The sequence below is a fragment of the Condylura cristata genome, unplaced genomic scaffold (genome assembly GCF_000260355.1).
Source record: "Condylura cristata isolate star-nosed mole 26May11 unplaced genomic scaffold, ConCri1.0 scaffold00027, whole genome shotgun sequence".
NCBI classification, from domain to species: domain Eukaryota; kingdom Metazoa; phylum Chordata; class Mammalia; order Eulipotyphla; family Talpidae; genus Condylura; species Condylura cristata.
In genome coordinates this window covers 15,888,499-15,905,853 of record NW_004567128.1, presented here as the reverse complement: position 1 = coordinate 15,905,853, position 17,355 = coordinate 15,888,499, and the positions used below count along the sequence as shown (strand labels likewise).

Here is a 17,355-nt window from a genome sequence, read left to right as displayed (position 1 = left end):
CTTTAGATTCTCAGCGCAGTGCTTTAACCGGCTGCGCCACCAGGGAGGTCCCAGAATAAATAAATCTTTAAAAATAAAATATGTATACCATTTCTACCCATACTATGGATAATGCAATGGACATTTTTCAAAAGTGTTGACTTCTTTTACTGTGAATGCATCATTTTTTTTTTTTTCATTGTCAGACATTTTGAAAGAGCTAACTGGTGCTTATGAGTTGGATGGATTCAACACCACCTGAATTCTTCCAAATAGCCCTTCAGTTTCCCTCCATGTTCTGTATATCCATTCTTTAGGGTGTGTTTAAGACTTCCATAATGCTGCTAGTGTCTTACAATAGAAATCTTATCATTTACTTCTATATTTCAGGTTTGGCAGTCAAGTTATATAAATCATTCTAAATGAAAGGACATTAACAATGTCCTGTTAAAGGACATTAACATCCTTTCCAGAATAATTTTACAAACACAGTGGTTTCCTGATTAACAGAAAAATCTACATAGCCTTCTTTATCATTTTGTAACTATCAGTTTATAAATAAGAATGATGGGAATTGACCTGGGAATTTCATAACCAAGTTCTGAGCACCCAGGATTAATTTTGAGAAGATTGCCACTAGCCAAATAAGCATTTCTTTTCATCTCATTTCACAGGCCTTCAAGAGGGAATTGAAGACGAAAGAACCTGTAATCATGAGTACTCTTGAGACTGTACGAATATTTCTGACAGAGCAGCCTCTGGAAGGACTAGAGAAACTCTACCAGGAGCCCAGAGGTGATTGAATGCGGAACTGTAATAACATATTGATAGAAGGATCAGTGGTGACAGAGCAACCTATCCATTCTTGCCACCAGGGTGTAGATAGCTCTCATATTTTTAAGTTAAACAGAATCAATTCAAATTAAACATAGATGTTGGAAAAGAATACAGAATCATAAACTCCCATGCATAAATCTGTTTGCACATTCATAAATTAACATTAAAAGATTAGTGATCAGTTACTGAACTATTTAGAAAATAATAAACAAACGTGATTATATGAGAGCAAGAATTCTGTTGTTGCGAAGACTACAAACTAATTTTCAATTTAAGAACCTGACTGAAATAAATTAGAGCTTGTGGTGGGCATCGTCATATTTTTCTACTCAATTGCTTAAATGAATCTTGGATCATCTGATTGATAGAAGGTGGAACAGACTCACTCAGAAAGAGTGACTTTAGATAGGCTCGGCCATATCAAAATTTATGCCCAAGTGTAAAAGAGCCATTAATCAGTAGGTTGGCCTCTTATTAAACTGTGCTCTCTTTTTTCTTCCAGTATGACCTTTTCAAGAATGTTTTCTTTTTTAAACAAAAATGAATGTGACCTAAAACCTTGTCATATTACCAATTTAGAGCTTCCTCCTGAAGAGAAAGCCCAGAATGTCACACGGCTCTTACGAAAGCAGGCTGAGGAGGTCAACACAGAATGGGAAAAACTGAACCTGCACTCTGCTGACTGGCAGAGAAAAATAGATGAGGCCCTCGAACGACTCCAGGAGCTTCAGGAAGCAACGGATGAGCTGGACCTCAAACTACGTCAAGCTGAGGTGATTAAGGGATCCTGGCAGCCTGTGGGCGATCTCCTCATTGATTCTCTCCAAGATCACCTGGAAAAAGTTAAGGTACTGTTTACTGCTTTGTTTCATAGCCCTTTGAGAGACTCAAAAGAGGTTCTGATTTGAAGTGGAGTGAATTATTACCTGATCACAAAGTTCAAACTAGGGCCCTTAAGCAACAGAAACCAGTATATCTTTTTTGAAGTCAAAGTTGTTTTGCATGTTGTATTTTCTCCTAAAGAAGACAGTGACCAAATCATCTATCCGTCTTCAAAATTATGAAATGAAATGTTAAAAAGTTTCAGGGTCTGATTTGCTATAAACTTCACTCTCAATATTGCTGTTCTGCAGCCCATAAGTTCTAATAAGCCTGTGTTTCATTTACTGGGTTTTTTTTATTTCACCTTTGATCTCTTCATTGACCAGCAGCAACATTGGAGGAATCTAATTAAGCTTCTTCATTCATTCGCTCAGTAATTGTTTATGAGCCACCATATAATGTGCTATACATGTAGTTATGAATTAAACATGCCTGGTCTTTGTCTTCATGAAGCCTATTGTCAAGTGTTGAATTCAACTGAATGTTGAAATTGTATGAGTGAATTCATTTAATTAGTAGGTTAGGATTTAACAGAAACAATCCCTGAAAGTAGATTCTTGTAGGTAAGTATTTCAAAGAAGTTTAAAAAAATAGATCTGTGGCCCTCCCTGGTGGTGCAGCGGTTTAAAGCACAGCACTGAGAAGCTTAAGCCACTTCTGCATGAGTTCGATTCCCACCTGCCCCGGAGGAGACCACATGGCGTGGCAGACCTCTCCTGACCCGCCCGCTGCTCCCCTCAGCAGTGTACTTCATCCATCTGCCTGTTCTGCTCCCCACTCTGTCTCTGGTGAATCCTCTCACCCTCCGCATCTCTGGCCTGTACCCCAATTCTATATGAATAAATAAATAAATCTTTAAAAAAAAATAGATCTGTAACTTTCAGAGTCTCTTCCACCCCAACATTCTTTAACCCTTTGCCTAACATTTAAAGCAATGGGTCACATTGTTGTCTAATTGAAAATTAAGGTGATGTTTTGAGTATAACACCTTGTACTTTTCCAGCATTAAAAATGGTATTCTTGGCCCTCCCTGGTGGTGCAGCGGGTTGGAGCGCAGCACTGTGAATCTGACTGTGGCTCCTTCAGTGTGAGTTTGATCCCTGGCCCCAGAGGTGATCCCCGTGGCAGACTACTTGTGTCTCGCCTGCTGCTCCCCTCAGCAGTGTACTTCGTTGATCTGCCTGTTCTGCTCCCCACTCTAGTGAATTTTCTCATGGCCACTGTACCTCTGACCTGTACCCCAGCTGTGTATGCATACATAAATAAATAAACTCTTATACCAACATAGTATTCTTATCCAAATACATAGAAAGTAAATTATTTTAAAGATTTTCTTAAATTTATTTTTACATAGAAGAGCTGGGGTGTAGGCCAGAGGTGGGGGGGGGGAGGATAGGGGACTTAATGTTTTCTCCAGAGACAGGTTTGGGAGCAGAACAGGCAGATCACCTGAAATAGGCTGCTGAGGGGAGCAACAGGAGAGACAGGAGAGGTCTGCTGCACCCTGAGGGTCAGCCCCCTGGCCAGGATCAAACTCAGGCAGTAGTGGTGGTAGCACAGATGCTTAATCTCTAGGCCACCAGGGAGGCCCAGGAAGTAATACATTTTAAATCTTCTCCAAAATGACAAGTTTTAGCAGACTGTCCCCAAAAGGTAAATAAATTAATAATGTAGCAATTAAGGGGCTGGATAAATAGGCTTTAGAGCAGACATACGGGATTCTTTTTTTTATCCATATCTGTTACACAGGAGCATTTCTAGGGGGACCAAGGATAAACAAAAAATATGCAGCATGACTTAATAGTATAAAACAACTAAAAGTAAAATGGCTCAAATATCAACTAGTCCTTTTTCAACCCCCATTTGCTATTTTCCCCCTCTTACGTCTTGATTCTGAGAGAACTTTATCTCTGAGAGAACTTTATCTCCCATATCCTAATTGGTAATACTCTCATTCTGATCCCAATAATAACAAAACATTTGCACTAAATACTCCCTTCAAAAAGAATACACACACACACACACACACACACACACACACAAACCAACATTTCTGTCTTTCTCAGAGCTAAGTATACTTCCCTTTTAGCACTTATCAGAATATTTATGTACTGGCTATAACAGATGTGATGATTTTGGTTTCTAAACAAGTATGTATTCACATTTTATACGTATTTTAAAGATATGGATTCCATGATTTCCCTTCTATAGCTCTGATTCATTTTGTAGTGGAAATAAATCCTTTTTCCATTGCATCTCAACAATGCCTAGTTTAAAACTCTGAAGCTTTGGTAGTAGTAGTTTTCAAGGAGTGAATTTTATTAACTACAATTTACTTTGAAAAGTAATTGAGTACTTAAAATCACCGTTACCATCTTTCAGCAATTTAAGCCTTTGGAGACTGCACAACTGGGGAACTCCAAAATGATAGCTAGGCATGGAGCCGAAGAATATTTTATATACCCATCTCAGTTCATTGTCATCACCCCTGGTGACTGTGTAATAATATCCACTTTCATTCTGATCTTATTTGTTAAAGAAACTCTTATTCAAGTAACTATGGAATATGTGTTCCTGTAGGATTTAGCATTCTATCATTGTGTTAACAGATGTGGTGTTTGAACTTGAAAAATGTATGAAACAATAGTTAAGGCCTGGAACCCTATGGAACTGGCATTATTGCTAGCTAAACCAAGAGAAAGAAACAACACTGAATGAGAAAGAAACAACATTCTCATTCACTGAGAGAATTTCAGCCTCCCACATATAGCTTCCGTAGGAATAACCACTAGAATAAAATTTGTATTTTAAATCCTCTTTACTTATAAACTCCATGATGTGTGCTTCTTAACAAATATTTTAAGGACAGAATTATGATTTCTTACTTTAATGGCAATAACCCATGCTAATATGATTATACAAAATTCTACTTTCCTTGTAGTAATGGGAATAAGTACTAAGTTTTTGAATTAGTAGTCATCCTACATAGATTGCTAAGTAGAATATACGCAGGTTTTCTTTTCATCATCATCTACAATAGTTTCTTTATACAGAGAGTGAACCAACATTCTTGAGCCAGGAATATTTCACTGCCATTAGTTTGCTTGTTGACCTGAAACAATTTTTCATGCATCATTAGTTAAACCCTCCCAGGCTGCCATTTTGAAATGGGCGAATTTGTCATACCTATGTTGTTATACATTTTACTTTTCTTTCTTAATCAGGCTTTCAGTTGCTATTTCTTGTTGTGAAACTTCAAACATGGGCTCTATTAGTTTTTCCTTAAAAAATCTTACAATGAAATATTTTGATTAGTCCTTTTTTGGAATTACACTTAAGGATAACCTAATATGTGTAATAGACCAGGGCCAAAAGCGAAGCTATCATGCTGTCCTGATGTATTTATGTTCAACATTCACATCTAAAGTTTTTGAGGAGAAAACATAACTCTCTCTGTTCAGGCCTACCATCCTGTGTCCCTGTGGCTGGGTTTACTAAGAAATTTGTCCAAGACGTGCTGTCTCAAAATTTGACACTGAGAAAACCAAGCACGTTTGGCTTCCTTCTGACAGTTAATGTTAAATGTGATGGAATGTATTAGAATTTCATCTTCCCTTTGGGACACAGAAAGCTTTCGCTTATAGTCACACAACTCTGTCTTCCCTTAATTTTTTTTCCTAACCCCAGCTCTAATTTATTATTATTATTTTATTCATTTTGATGTATGTTTCATTTACATGAGTCAACCTCAATTCTTTTCTCACACAGGAGTTTATGAAGAAAATTTATAATCCTTTTTTACACAGACAGAAGAAGCATGGTTAGACAGCACCATCATAAACAGAGCAATGCTAAGAATGACTGAAATATGGAAGCTCCCCAACTTTGAATAGAGAATGATAGCTCCATAAGGAATGAGGTGTATACTTCCTCAGTAGGAAGAGGCGATTTTACTTATTGTTCTATGGAAGTTTTTGTTGTTTTTATACAAATGCTGTATATAAGTAAGTCTTTGATGGAGAAGAAAATACAAACAGAAAAATATAAAATCCTTTGTAAACCCTGGTTCCAGGGCTAATGCCTGTCATATGGAATAACCAGGGCTTTATCAAGGTTCCAAAGTTTGCAACTGTGCTGCTTAAAAGCATATGATTTGACCTCTCTGGAATTACATAGAATAGTATGGCATAGTATACTAAAGTCGCACTTACATACTTTAATAGTTTAGTACTAAAATTGTTAAGTAAAGTTGCCAGTATTGGTTTTAATAGAGCTTATAAGGTAGGAATTGGTCAACTTAAAAAGCATGCCAAATTATTTGTTCAGTGTAAAGTTAATTGTAAGTTAGTGTTGCTAGGAGGGCTTTGTACTTAGTTCCCATGTATCTGCTCTCATTTGCTACTTTGTTTATAAAGCTGAAAGCAAATTACTTAAGATAGTAATGTAAGATCACGTTCCTCACCCAAGGCATTTGATTTTAGATAGTGTTGTGTGTGTCTTAAAAGCCCCTACCTCAATTTAGGCAAATAGAACCTTCCTTTACCATGCTATTCCCATCCTGCCTTTGAAACTTCTGAAAAGGCAGTGCAGAGTAATTGTTTCAGACATCTGCTTAGCATACTTTGAAGTGCATATAAGTTCTTTTTCAGTTTCATTTGAACCCCAGCTGTCTTCGTGAAGTCTATAATCAATCTGAATTAAGTTGTCCTACTTCTCCTAATAAGTCTCTTATTAAGTTCTGCATCAGCCTCTTAGGGAGACTTAAAAGCTAATTCATGTAGAATTGCCATTTTCTACTAATTCATTTGTCAGCTCTCCAAATTCCAACGAAAACAATTGCAAAGACTATTAATTTGGCTCTTCATAAACAACTTATGTAAGTGTAGTATACATTGGAACCAAGCAAACGATTTAAAACAGTGGGTGGGAGGAAATGAGCTGATGACATTTAACACGCTTTCTTTTTTGACTGTTTCGAGATGCCTTCCACATTCAAAGCATAAAGCCATCTATTTCATAGGAGAAGCATCCTTCTGCTTTTACTTTCATAAATAAGATAATTACCGTGTGAACTTTGCTTAAAGATAGGAAAAAGCTTTAGAACAGTTGGAAAAGGAACATGTTCTTTTTATTATTGAACTTCGTTTAATTTGGACTTCTTTGTAGTTCTTTGATGAACTGTGATAAAATGAATGAGAGTTGGCCATTGTTATTGTGCTAAATCAGAGTTGTAAAATTCTTCTAGTTATGGGATAGTTTGGAGCACGTGGGTTGTCAAAATGGCCAGCTAATGAGTTCACGTGACATTATTCTACTAAGAAGCATTTAATTAGGTAAATAAAAATTTCTCCAAAGAGTATCATCCTTCCTACTGATTGAAAATAACCATATCAGAAACTGATCCTTTAAGACAGCAGACCTGTTTACTGAGGATTTCCTCCTGAAGCATTCTTTGTGACTGCTAATAATAATAAATGCTACTCCTTAAGTAGTATGTGCCAGCAATAACAGATCTAAAAATTCATCTATTAGTTTATGATATAGTTAAAACTGGTACCCAGTCTGATCTAATTATAGAATGTGAATCTTTCATTAATTTCATGAATTAAATCATATATAGGAATTATATTAATGAGATCTTAATTTTCCTGGGAATATTATTTTTAACACCAGACTGGGAGAACAAGTATTATCCATTTACATGTATGTATGCATTAGTTAAGAAACACTTATGCATCTTGGGAGTTATTCATTTAGCTGAAATCCCATGTTTCTTTAGAATATGGAAATACTCAACCAATATGTATTTTTATTCTCCTTTGACCTCTCCCAAAGTTGGAACCAATTTACAGCTCAGAATTATGTTACTCTGCTACCATAAGCACAACAAGGAATGATTAAAAACACATAACCCAAGGAGTGAGCTCCTATTGTGTCCTGCTTGGCAATTACAATTTTCAAAATTACCAGTTACCATTAGCACCAGTATTATGCCTTACGCAACCTTACATTAACTGAGTTAAGCAATGGCACTGAATAATTGCTCTTGGTAAACCAGCTTTCTGGGTATTCTGGAAACAGATGCCTATGTTACTAATGTAACCCTCTTGTTTCATGGTACCAAAGAAGTGTAAAATTTTGGTAAGATTTTTTTATACTAAAATATCATTCTTCATTATAGTTTACATTTATTATAGATTTTTCTATTGACATTTGCCAAAAGCAGTGCTTCTCATACTTCTCTGCTATGGTTCTCTTAGCTGGAAAGGCAATGAATTCTGATATCTTCCCCTTCCACCTGTATGAAATGTCTTTGATGTTTCCTATTTTATTTTGAAAATCTCATGTCAATTTTATGATCTTTTCCACATTATATTTGTTGTATTTTAGTACAAAGGTGTTCTCCAAAATCTTAAGTAAATGGAATCCCCCACTACATTCATCCATGACTGTGAAGCCATCATTTAAGAAGCACCATATGAAAAATTGCCCAATTTGTGCAGGCTTCATCTTTTTTTCCTCAACTTCCTTTATGTAAACATATACAAACAGTAGATCCTTGCCATTTCAAGTTTACCTTTTGCCATTTCATATAAGCATTGGGACTCAAATGTGTATGATTTATAGTTCTTCATAATTTTTAACACATATCTTTGAGGCATTTGTATAGCAGTCATTGAACTAGTGACCTAACTGGTATTATGGGTCAGTATCCCTGGATGCAGGACCCCAAAACAGGAGTTTGTGTGCACATGATTTAGAGATAGGCTACTTTCAGGAGAAGCTTATATGGCAGTAGGGGAGCATAATAAGGGAGAAGAAAATGTCAGGCAAGTATGTTTGTCAGGCAAAAATCTAACATCCCTCCTGATCCATAAGGAAAGTTCTCTAACATATAAATCACACAGCACAATTATCCTTCCAGATTCCCACCAATCATTGGCTGTGGCCAGCAAGGTGTTAGTATTTATCAACTCACTGTGAGGAGGAGCAAACACTGATTTGTTGCATTTTCTGATTGCCATGGTGTAAATATTCCGGCCATAGCTGATTCAGGGTACCATCTCACTGAATGCAGAAATAGGAAGAGACATTCACAGTTGACTCATGGCCTTGCCTTTACCAGACCAGTGACTGTGGCCTGCCATTGTAGACATGGGCATTACCTCCTACACTGGGAGCTCCCATCAGCAGGGAGAAGAGGTGTACCTGAGACATTGACACCCAACTGTCACAGCAGCTGGGAATGAATGTGCATCCTCTAACTGGTGAGGAAATTTAGTAATTACTGTCTCTATATTTCTAAGTGGCTTCTTCAATGCTGTTTGCTTCTTGAACACGGAATAATTCTTTAGAAATAATGAAATTTTTCTTTCTTGATGGAAAATCTATCCACCTCCCACCCCAGGCCTAAGGTACCTCCTGGAAGTGGTAATCTGTAAGTGTCTGATTTGATCATAGTTGTGACTGCAGGGGATCAAGTTATACAAAGTCATTGAGAATGTCAGGAATTTTCTGGGACACTGGTTCTCACTTTACTGTATATCAGAATCACCTAGAGGGCTTGTGAAAATCCAGGTGAACCCCTTGCCTAAAGTTTCTCATTTACAAGGTCTGGAGACCTGACCTTGTAATGCTGAGAATCTGCATTTCTAACCCATTCTCAGAAAAACTTTGAGAATCACTATATAATTCATAGTAAGTCTAGGGTGTGTGTGTGTATAAATAGATATGTTATTTATTGCTAGTAATTATTTGATTACAAGTAATAAATATGTCATTTCATATAGCTTTTATATTTATCAAGATCCAGAACATTTAATTTAAAAATAAATGCAGACAAATTGCCTCCTGTAAGGGTGATTGATCGTTCAGGTAGGAGCATAGTTTCACTCTGAAATGTTGAAGTGAATAATGGCCTCCTTCAGAATGTCTCTGGTGGAAGACTTTTACAATTAACTATCCCAGTTTTCTTGTTGGAATTTTAATACTGTTCATACAATTTGGGGATTGCTTCTGACAGCATAGAACTTCACTTGCCGAGCCCTCCCTGGTGGCGCAGCAGGTTGGAGTGCTGCACTGCGAAGCTAAGCCAAGCCATGGCTGCTTCAGTGTGAGTTCCATCCCCGCCCTGAGGTGACCCACATGGCGCAGCAGACCTGTCCTGTCTCACCAGCTGCTCCCCTCAGCAGTGTACTTTGTCGATCTGCCTGTTCTGCTCCCCACTCTGTCTCTGCTGAATCCTCTCACCACACCTGCACCTCTGGCCTGTGCCCATTTCTGTATGCATAAATAAATAAAATCTTTAAAAAAAAAAAAGACCTTCACTTGCCTTCCCAGTATTAATACCTTAACATGAAAACATTTAGTCACATAATGTTTCACTTAGTTTAAGTGGTGCTATATTTAATAATAATTAAATTTTAAAACTATCCTCATAATTTTCCACCAAACATACTGATTACAAGTAAGTACTTTACGGACTGTCTGAAAGATAGGACATTAGGAATAGTTGAGACTATTTGATTTTTTTTAGTTACAACCTGCTTGCTCTATATGATTAGCTGGCAGCTTATCCAGGAGTTCCTGCATTTTGTAACTTACCTTGTCAACCTATTGATGATCTGTGTTCAGCAGAGTAAGGTATATATTTGGATGTAGAAATGGCTGTGGATATTAGGTATATCTGGGAGATAGCAGGAAATAGCCATAGTTGTAACTATAGTAATTGGTAAGGAAGATTTTTCTCAGCAAGTGTGGTGCAAAATCACTCTGTTAAATATCTGTGAAAATGGTTGTGGTATTGGATGAGTGGCAGATGTAATGAGACTTATGGGATGCATGTTGTAGAAACAAATCTCTTAAAATATGCTTCTCCAGAGGAGGACGAGGTGAAGAGAGCACAGTGGAACACCATGGAGAACGATGGGTATCTTTGCGGTGGGTATGATGTGGTAACGATACCTGCAGGAAGAGACCTGTGCCTCTAAATCATGTGCCACATTGTAAAACAATGTTACCTTCATAAAAATAAAATTTTAAAATATGTTTTAAAGTTAAACCAAAAACATTCAAAGCAAAGATTCCCCCCTGTTCTGGAATCCTGTGGGGGTGGAGAGTGAAATAAAGAAAATTTTCATTGAAAATAATTTGATCAATGTCCAATGTAAAATTGAAATAGTTATCTATAAATCCACTCAAATCAAGTGTACATTAAGTAATTGAGTTAAATGAATTAAGCAGAATAAGGACACATTGATTTTCAATGGTTTTAAAAATTGGTCCACATATCATAGTTATGTTTTTGTTTGTAAACTTCAATATTTATTACATTTCCACAGTGTGTTAGCCCTGAAATGTCAAACTTTCTTAAACAGAAAGAGGCAAGAGAATCTAACACAAAGATACATTTCTGCTTCCTCTTACAGAATTCATTTCTATAGTGAATTTTATTTTCTTCATATAACTGAGAGCCTGCTAGTCCTATTTCAAAACACCCTTGTTTTTAGAAGTCTTACTCTTTGGGATTCTGCGTTATTATAGATGCAGTAGGCTCATTTAGAATTTCTCTCTATCAGATATTCAAGTCGTGTCATCAAGATCTCAGTATCACATAAGCACGTCAGGAAAAAGCAAAGCCAGTTTGACAATATGTGCCAAAGTACAGTAATTAAATAGAAACTAAAGTGATTAAGGGAAGCGAGCAATATATTGGCCTGGATTTTTAGAACCAGTGACAAACCATGACCCGGTGTCTTTTTTTATTCACTTCTTTTTCTGCATTAAACCATTTTAATGTTATGTAAAGTCTATAGGTTTCTGTAAACCAAAATTCTTCCAGGTGTCATTAAGTAATTCACGCGTGTGATTGCCTATGGTCTAAGGCTCTTGTCTGGCCAAATGCAGATAAACACATGCACCATTCCACCTACTACTTCTCAGTTGCCTGTTGGCCTCCATATATTTTTACCTGGGCAGAGGAAAAGCCAGAGAATGGCTCATTGTTTGCAACCTACACATATCCAATGTTAGAATCGCCACAGGGTTCTCCAATATAATGGTGACTTTTGTGTATCCAATAAAGCATAAGGTTAAAAGAAGTATAATCTAAACAAATGAGCATAAGTTCTATTGATCCTTTGGCTTATGCAGTGAATAAAATATTACCTTTGGAGCCACTGTGACATTTTGTTCTAAAGGTTGAAGGAAGATGTTTTCAAGGTTGTCTCAGTGTTAAAATGGCCTGGGGTTTGGAGTTGAGTGTCCTGGCGCAGGATGAATATTACTGAAATCTAAGCCACTTTGTCTTTCAAACACTTGAATTCTTACTTGAAAAGCTTTTTTTAAAAGATTTTAAACCATTTATTTCAACTGAAATAATAGTCCTTTAGATAATCAATAGAATATCATCGCACAGACTTTTAGAGGATGTCAAGTCATATGCCTTTATTGAAGAAGAAAATAAATCTATTATAATAGCATATCTTCATTATTTGAATACTAATCATTTTTTGTAAAATGTAGATTTGGCCAATGCCTTTGAAAAGTTTTCGAAATAATATTTTAGTGGTTTGATTTGACAGCTTGACACCTAGACACATTTGTGTAAATTATAATTTATTCATCATCCCCATGTGCTTGAGTGGACATTATCAATATAGAAGTTGTAAAACAGAACATAAGAGTATATGAATATAGCTTGTACCTTAAGATGTGATCAGAAAATGAGAGGAATGTCTTAACAGTAAAAGATCTCAGTATATGGTAGAAAACAATGAAAAACTGAGCGAACTCCAAACCCCTCTTAAGAAGGTAGCTTCACGAAGTGCACATTTGCATACATCAAGGTAAAAATAAAAACCACTGATGTATCTGGAGGACCAATATTACTTGGATGTAATACATAAGACTTTCTTTGCATCCAAGAAATATGATGAAATGAAGATGAACCATTGTATAAAAATTACCAGTCTAAATTTTAAGCATGCTGTTGCATAGATTTTAATGAAGAAAATCCATTTTACATTCATTTCGTTTATCTTTAAATAGTTGCATATCTTCTTCTTTTTTATTCCCTGTGTAAGAAAGGCATTTTGGAAAGACTAATAATATTTATTAAATTCAGGAGCTACAATAATCTAAATGTAAAAGTGGATATTGAAGGGCATTTTATAATCCTTTCTGTCCTCTTCCATTTAATTATTTTTATCTCATATCTTAGAAAATTTATATTCATCTCTGATTCAGTTCTGCTTTAGTAGTTCTAAGTTGATAACAATATATTGAATAGAAAATCAAATCAGCAAAATTCCATTTTGTTTCAATAGTGAGTACCTTCCCCACAGAACTAAAATTAAATAAACGTGCTCAGTATAAAGCAAACAAGGTATAACATACTGCACAGGTAAATCGCAACCCTAGAGTCCTCTATCCATCATTATTCATACATGCAAAAGTAGCTTAATTTGTTTTTTATGGAATGAAAAGTATCTCTTGGGAACTGCTATATACAATACCAAAGTCTTGTTCTTTCTTAGTCAAAAATGTTGCATTTTTGTAGCTATGAATAAATACATTTTGGCTTGGAATTAATTTCCTTGTAAGCCTACATAATAATAATAGTCATGAATTAAATGAAATTTTATCATTATAGTTAATTGGTGTGATCATAGCAACTTGGTCTGTTTTGTGCACTTTTGTATCCCTAGTCCCTGGAACATTCCTTGGCATATACTAGGTGCTCAATAAAATGTCTGTAATGAATGAATACACATTCATGAAAGTACAGGGCAAAATGCTCTCTTTCAGATATATAAGGTCTTTAAATATTATTTTGTAGATAATTTCAACCATGTTTCTGGCCATACTTGTTACCCAAATCTACAAACACTCATCTTCATTTTTATTTCTCGTTTCCAAAATGACTGCAAGCTTGTACTGATCTACTTGACATTTTCCAATTGATCATGCCACACCCAGAAGAATATGCTTAAGTGTTAAATAAGTGAGTAGTAATTAAATAGAACTTTGTTCTTCACATTTTAAAAGTGGATTTAAAAACACCCATGATCTGTCTTCCATAACTGCCCTGGACTTCTAGCTTCAGGTGATTAAACACTGTTTACTCTTCCCCAAACACATGAGATTTTCCACCTCTTACCCTTTTTTCAGTCTCTGAACAAATCTTTCCACCTTCCAGTCTGCTTCCTTTTCCTCTATCAGTTCATGTGTCTGCATCCCAATGTCTAGTTCAAGAAGAACTTGCAAGGTTAGAGTAGAGGAGTGAGGAGAGCAGGTTTCCCCTGGGGTGATATTAGAAGTTGGCCCCAAAGACACATCTCCTGCAGAAAGGCTCGTAGTCTGGCTCTTTCTGAATGAACTTATCACCTTCTCCTTTGCAGAATGTCCTTGAACTAGACTGAACCTGACCCCATCTGACTTTGTATTCTCCATGTTATCACATAAAGTGCTCCACTGGCTATAAATAGAGGACAAGGAGATATAAAATCCTGGATTTGAATCTCAATGTTCTTGTGGCTAATGTTTTTAATGGTTTAAGATTATTTTTTATTTTATGTTTTCAGTGGTTTAACTTATTTTTTAAAAGATTTATTTATTTATGCATACAGATCTGGGGTACAGGCCAGAGGTGCAGGGGCAGTGAGATGATTCATCAGAGACAGAGTGGGGAGTAGAACAGCCCAACCGATGAAGTACACTGCTGAGGGGAGTAGCGGGTCGACCAGGAGAGTTATGCCACGTGGGTCACCTCCAGGACTGGGGATCAAACTCATGCTGAAGTGACTTTAGCTTCTCAGTGCTGTTCTTCAACCCACTGTGCCACCATGGAGGGTCCAATTATAACTTATTTTTAAAGAAGTAAATAGATTTCATTAACTGCCATTTTGCTTTGTTTTTGTCACATATAATTTCTCAGAAAGAAAATATTGACATTTCTTCTTTTTTCTTAGCAGCCTAAAAATGTGGACTGTTTAAAAGATTTATTTATACTCATTAGAGACCTTTTTATTTTAATCATGCAGATTTTGCATTTAGCCTTTGTAAAAACACTCGAACTACCTTTTGTTTTAATTGTATCATTGGAAAGCTCGAAATATTTTTTTTTTCTGATTTTGGCTTGCTTTTTTCTATAAAATGGAAATAATCAGCCACCAGAGTAGGATTGTAAAAATAAGTTTCCAAGGAAATTAAAGTAACTAAAGTGTATGCAGCTTGTTCTTTAAGTAAAGGCTTTCCTTGATGATCAGTTCTGTCCTGTCCTTCATTTCCACTTTATATCTGTGAAGGCAAAATAAGGTGCCTTAAAAAAGAAGACAGATGCCATACAGGTAATTAAGCTGTAATTTAGTTTGATTTTCTGAACCTTGAGGTTATAAGTGATACAGTAAAGCCATATCCTGAAAAATGGAGTATTATAATGGATGCAAATGAAAAAGTCCCCCCCCCCAAAAAAAAGTATGGTTTTATGTTTGGATATGTTCTTTTTCAATAATAGAAAGAGACTAGTGGTCATTTTTTTCTTTAAAACTGTGAGTATTCTTAATGGAAAAAGCAAAGTGGCTGATTAATAATCTTAAAGTGTCACAAATTTAGAAGTGTGGTGACTTAGAGGGGGAAGCATAGTTACAACATAATTATCGATAATTGCTTGGGAAATAAATGCACCAAATTTCCTCATGCTTACAAACTTCATGTTGTTTTCCTCAAAATCTGTTCTTAGGAAAAAAAAAATTAACCTACCCCAAGTCATCCTGATTATGCTACATCTAGGTCATTAGTTCTGAGTCTGTTGCATTTATTTATGTCCTTATTCAGTTTGCTCATCAAAAGTGATCATGCCCAAGTAGGAAAATGTATAAGGATTGTTCTGAAAATGGAACGTAAGGAAGACAATGAAAAGAAACAGCATAATATTTTGCCTTCAGGCCATCACTGTAAAAACAGATGCTGAAATGGAACGCAGTCGCATCTCTATTAAAACGAGTACATAATTTCATGGGCTTAATTTATGGTCACAATTGTCTCTTCCAAAGGCAAAGGTGATACTAAAGGCAGAGAGATGTGCTGTACACATTGTGTCTGCAAACCACCCCTGTATCTCAGCACCACACAATCCCTCAGAATTTGGCAGAAATGAGTGTGGTATCTCGGTTTCATTGGTCTAACCCCTAAAGTTAATAATGAGAATTTATGTACAAAGTGTCTTGGGGCTCACTGACATGTAAAGCCCAGGGTAAAGGAGACTGGAGAGCTGGATGAAGTTAGTTCTGCAGTAGATGCTTATGATGTCCAGCCAGATTGTATCACTGGGGAGATAAACTCTTTCCCTCCAACCTTGAGGGTTGCCTGGTAAAGACCCATAGTTGTAGCCTTTTCCAGAGAAACATTGGAAGCTTCCCGCCTTGCCTGAGCAACCCCACATCTCTTTCCTCCCTTCAGACCACTGGCTGACGCTGCAAGAACCAGGGCAACCCCATGGGCCAAAGTGGGGTGAGCTGCTACATTTCGTACTCAGGATCTCCCGTGCAACGAGACAGATGCTGGCTCCAGACCAAACCACATCCGTCCTTTGCTGTCTTGCTCTGTCCTGCCACTCACTCCCCTTTTCTCTGAAGAACACTCAGATTCTAGCTGCTTAGAACTTCATCCAGTTCTCCAGTCTCCTTTATCCTGGGCTTTACATGCCAGTTAGCCTCCTTTTATCCCCACGACACTTTTGTACATGAATTCTCATTACTAACTTTAGGGGGCTAGACCACTGAGCTCCAGTACATAGCTGAGACAAAAGCTAAAAACTTTCACTAGTGGCCCCCACGCCCAGCGGGGAACTAACCATTGTAGAGTCAAGAATTACAGCTAACAAGGGATGTCTCCAAGCCCTCTGTACTGTCCCAAAGCACCTCATCTTGTGTTTCTTTGTTACTGATCCAATGGCCTGGAGTAGCTCATTCCACGCCCTCCTGAGTATTTTAGAGGTTCAGGGGCATCTGATATGGGTAGTTCAGGTGTGGTCCTTGACCGCCTTGACCCCAGTAACAGGGAACAACTACCCAAAGGTTGGTATAACTATCCAGAAACACCAAAGCCACAAACCACAGCCGGGCTGCCTCCCCCCAATTCTGGGGAGCTGGGTTCTTGCCATGCCTGCACCACAAATACCTGCTCCAGTATCGGTGCAAAAGACCTGACTTTAAAGGATAGAATTTCCACTCTTCCCCCTCCACTTCTCACTACTAACCCAGAATAAAGAATTCTCGGATTTTTCCTAACGCTGCCCATTTTAGACTTTTTTTAGAGAGATGGGTTCAAAATATTTGTTTCATGAGGCCCCATACAAAGAAATGCAGTTAGTCACTACTTTGTTTATTAGGCAGAATTTGAACTGTCAATTTCTCTGCACAGTGCACACAGCCCTGGAATGAATGTCATTTCATCATCAGACCCGATGAACTGTGAATTCCTGGTACATGAGCGAGGACCTCTATGAATTAGTAGGTTAAGATTTCAGGAAGAACATTTAATGTCCCTAACCAGGGAAAATAAGATGATTCTCAGCAGCACCATTAATATTTGCACATATGTGTGTGCATGTGTTCATGTATATATGTATATAACCATATGTGATACAGGCACATG

The 17,355-nt window shown here is 37.0% G+C and overlaps 1 protein-coding gene across 3 annotated transcripts in view; it reads left to right on the top strand.

The window, feature by feature from the left end:
* The window catches only part of DMD (dystrophin), a 1,782,468-nt gene that overhangs the window by 1,467,769 nt on the left and 297,344 nt on the right, over positions 1-17,355 (top strand). For all 3 annotated transcript variants that reach the window (XM_012730298.1, XM_012730294.1, XM_012730297.1), the window contains 2 exons: positions 654-774; positions 1,396-1,664. In XM_012730298.1, the coding sequence (XP_012585752.1) occupies positions 654-774; positions 1,396-1,664 (390 nt within the window). The remainder of the gene's footprint in view (positions 1-653; positions 775-1,395; positions 1,665-17,355) is intronic.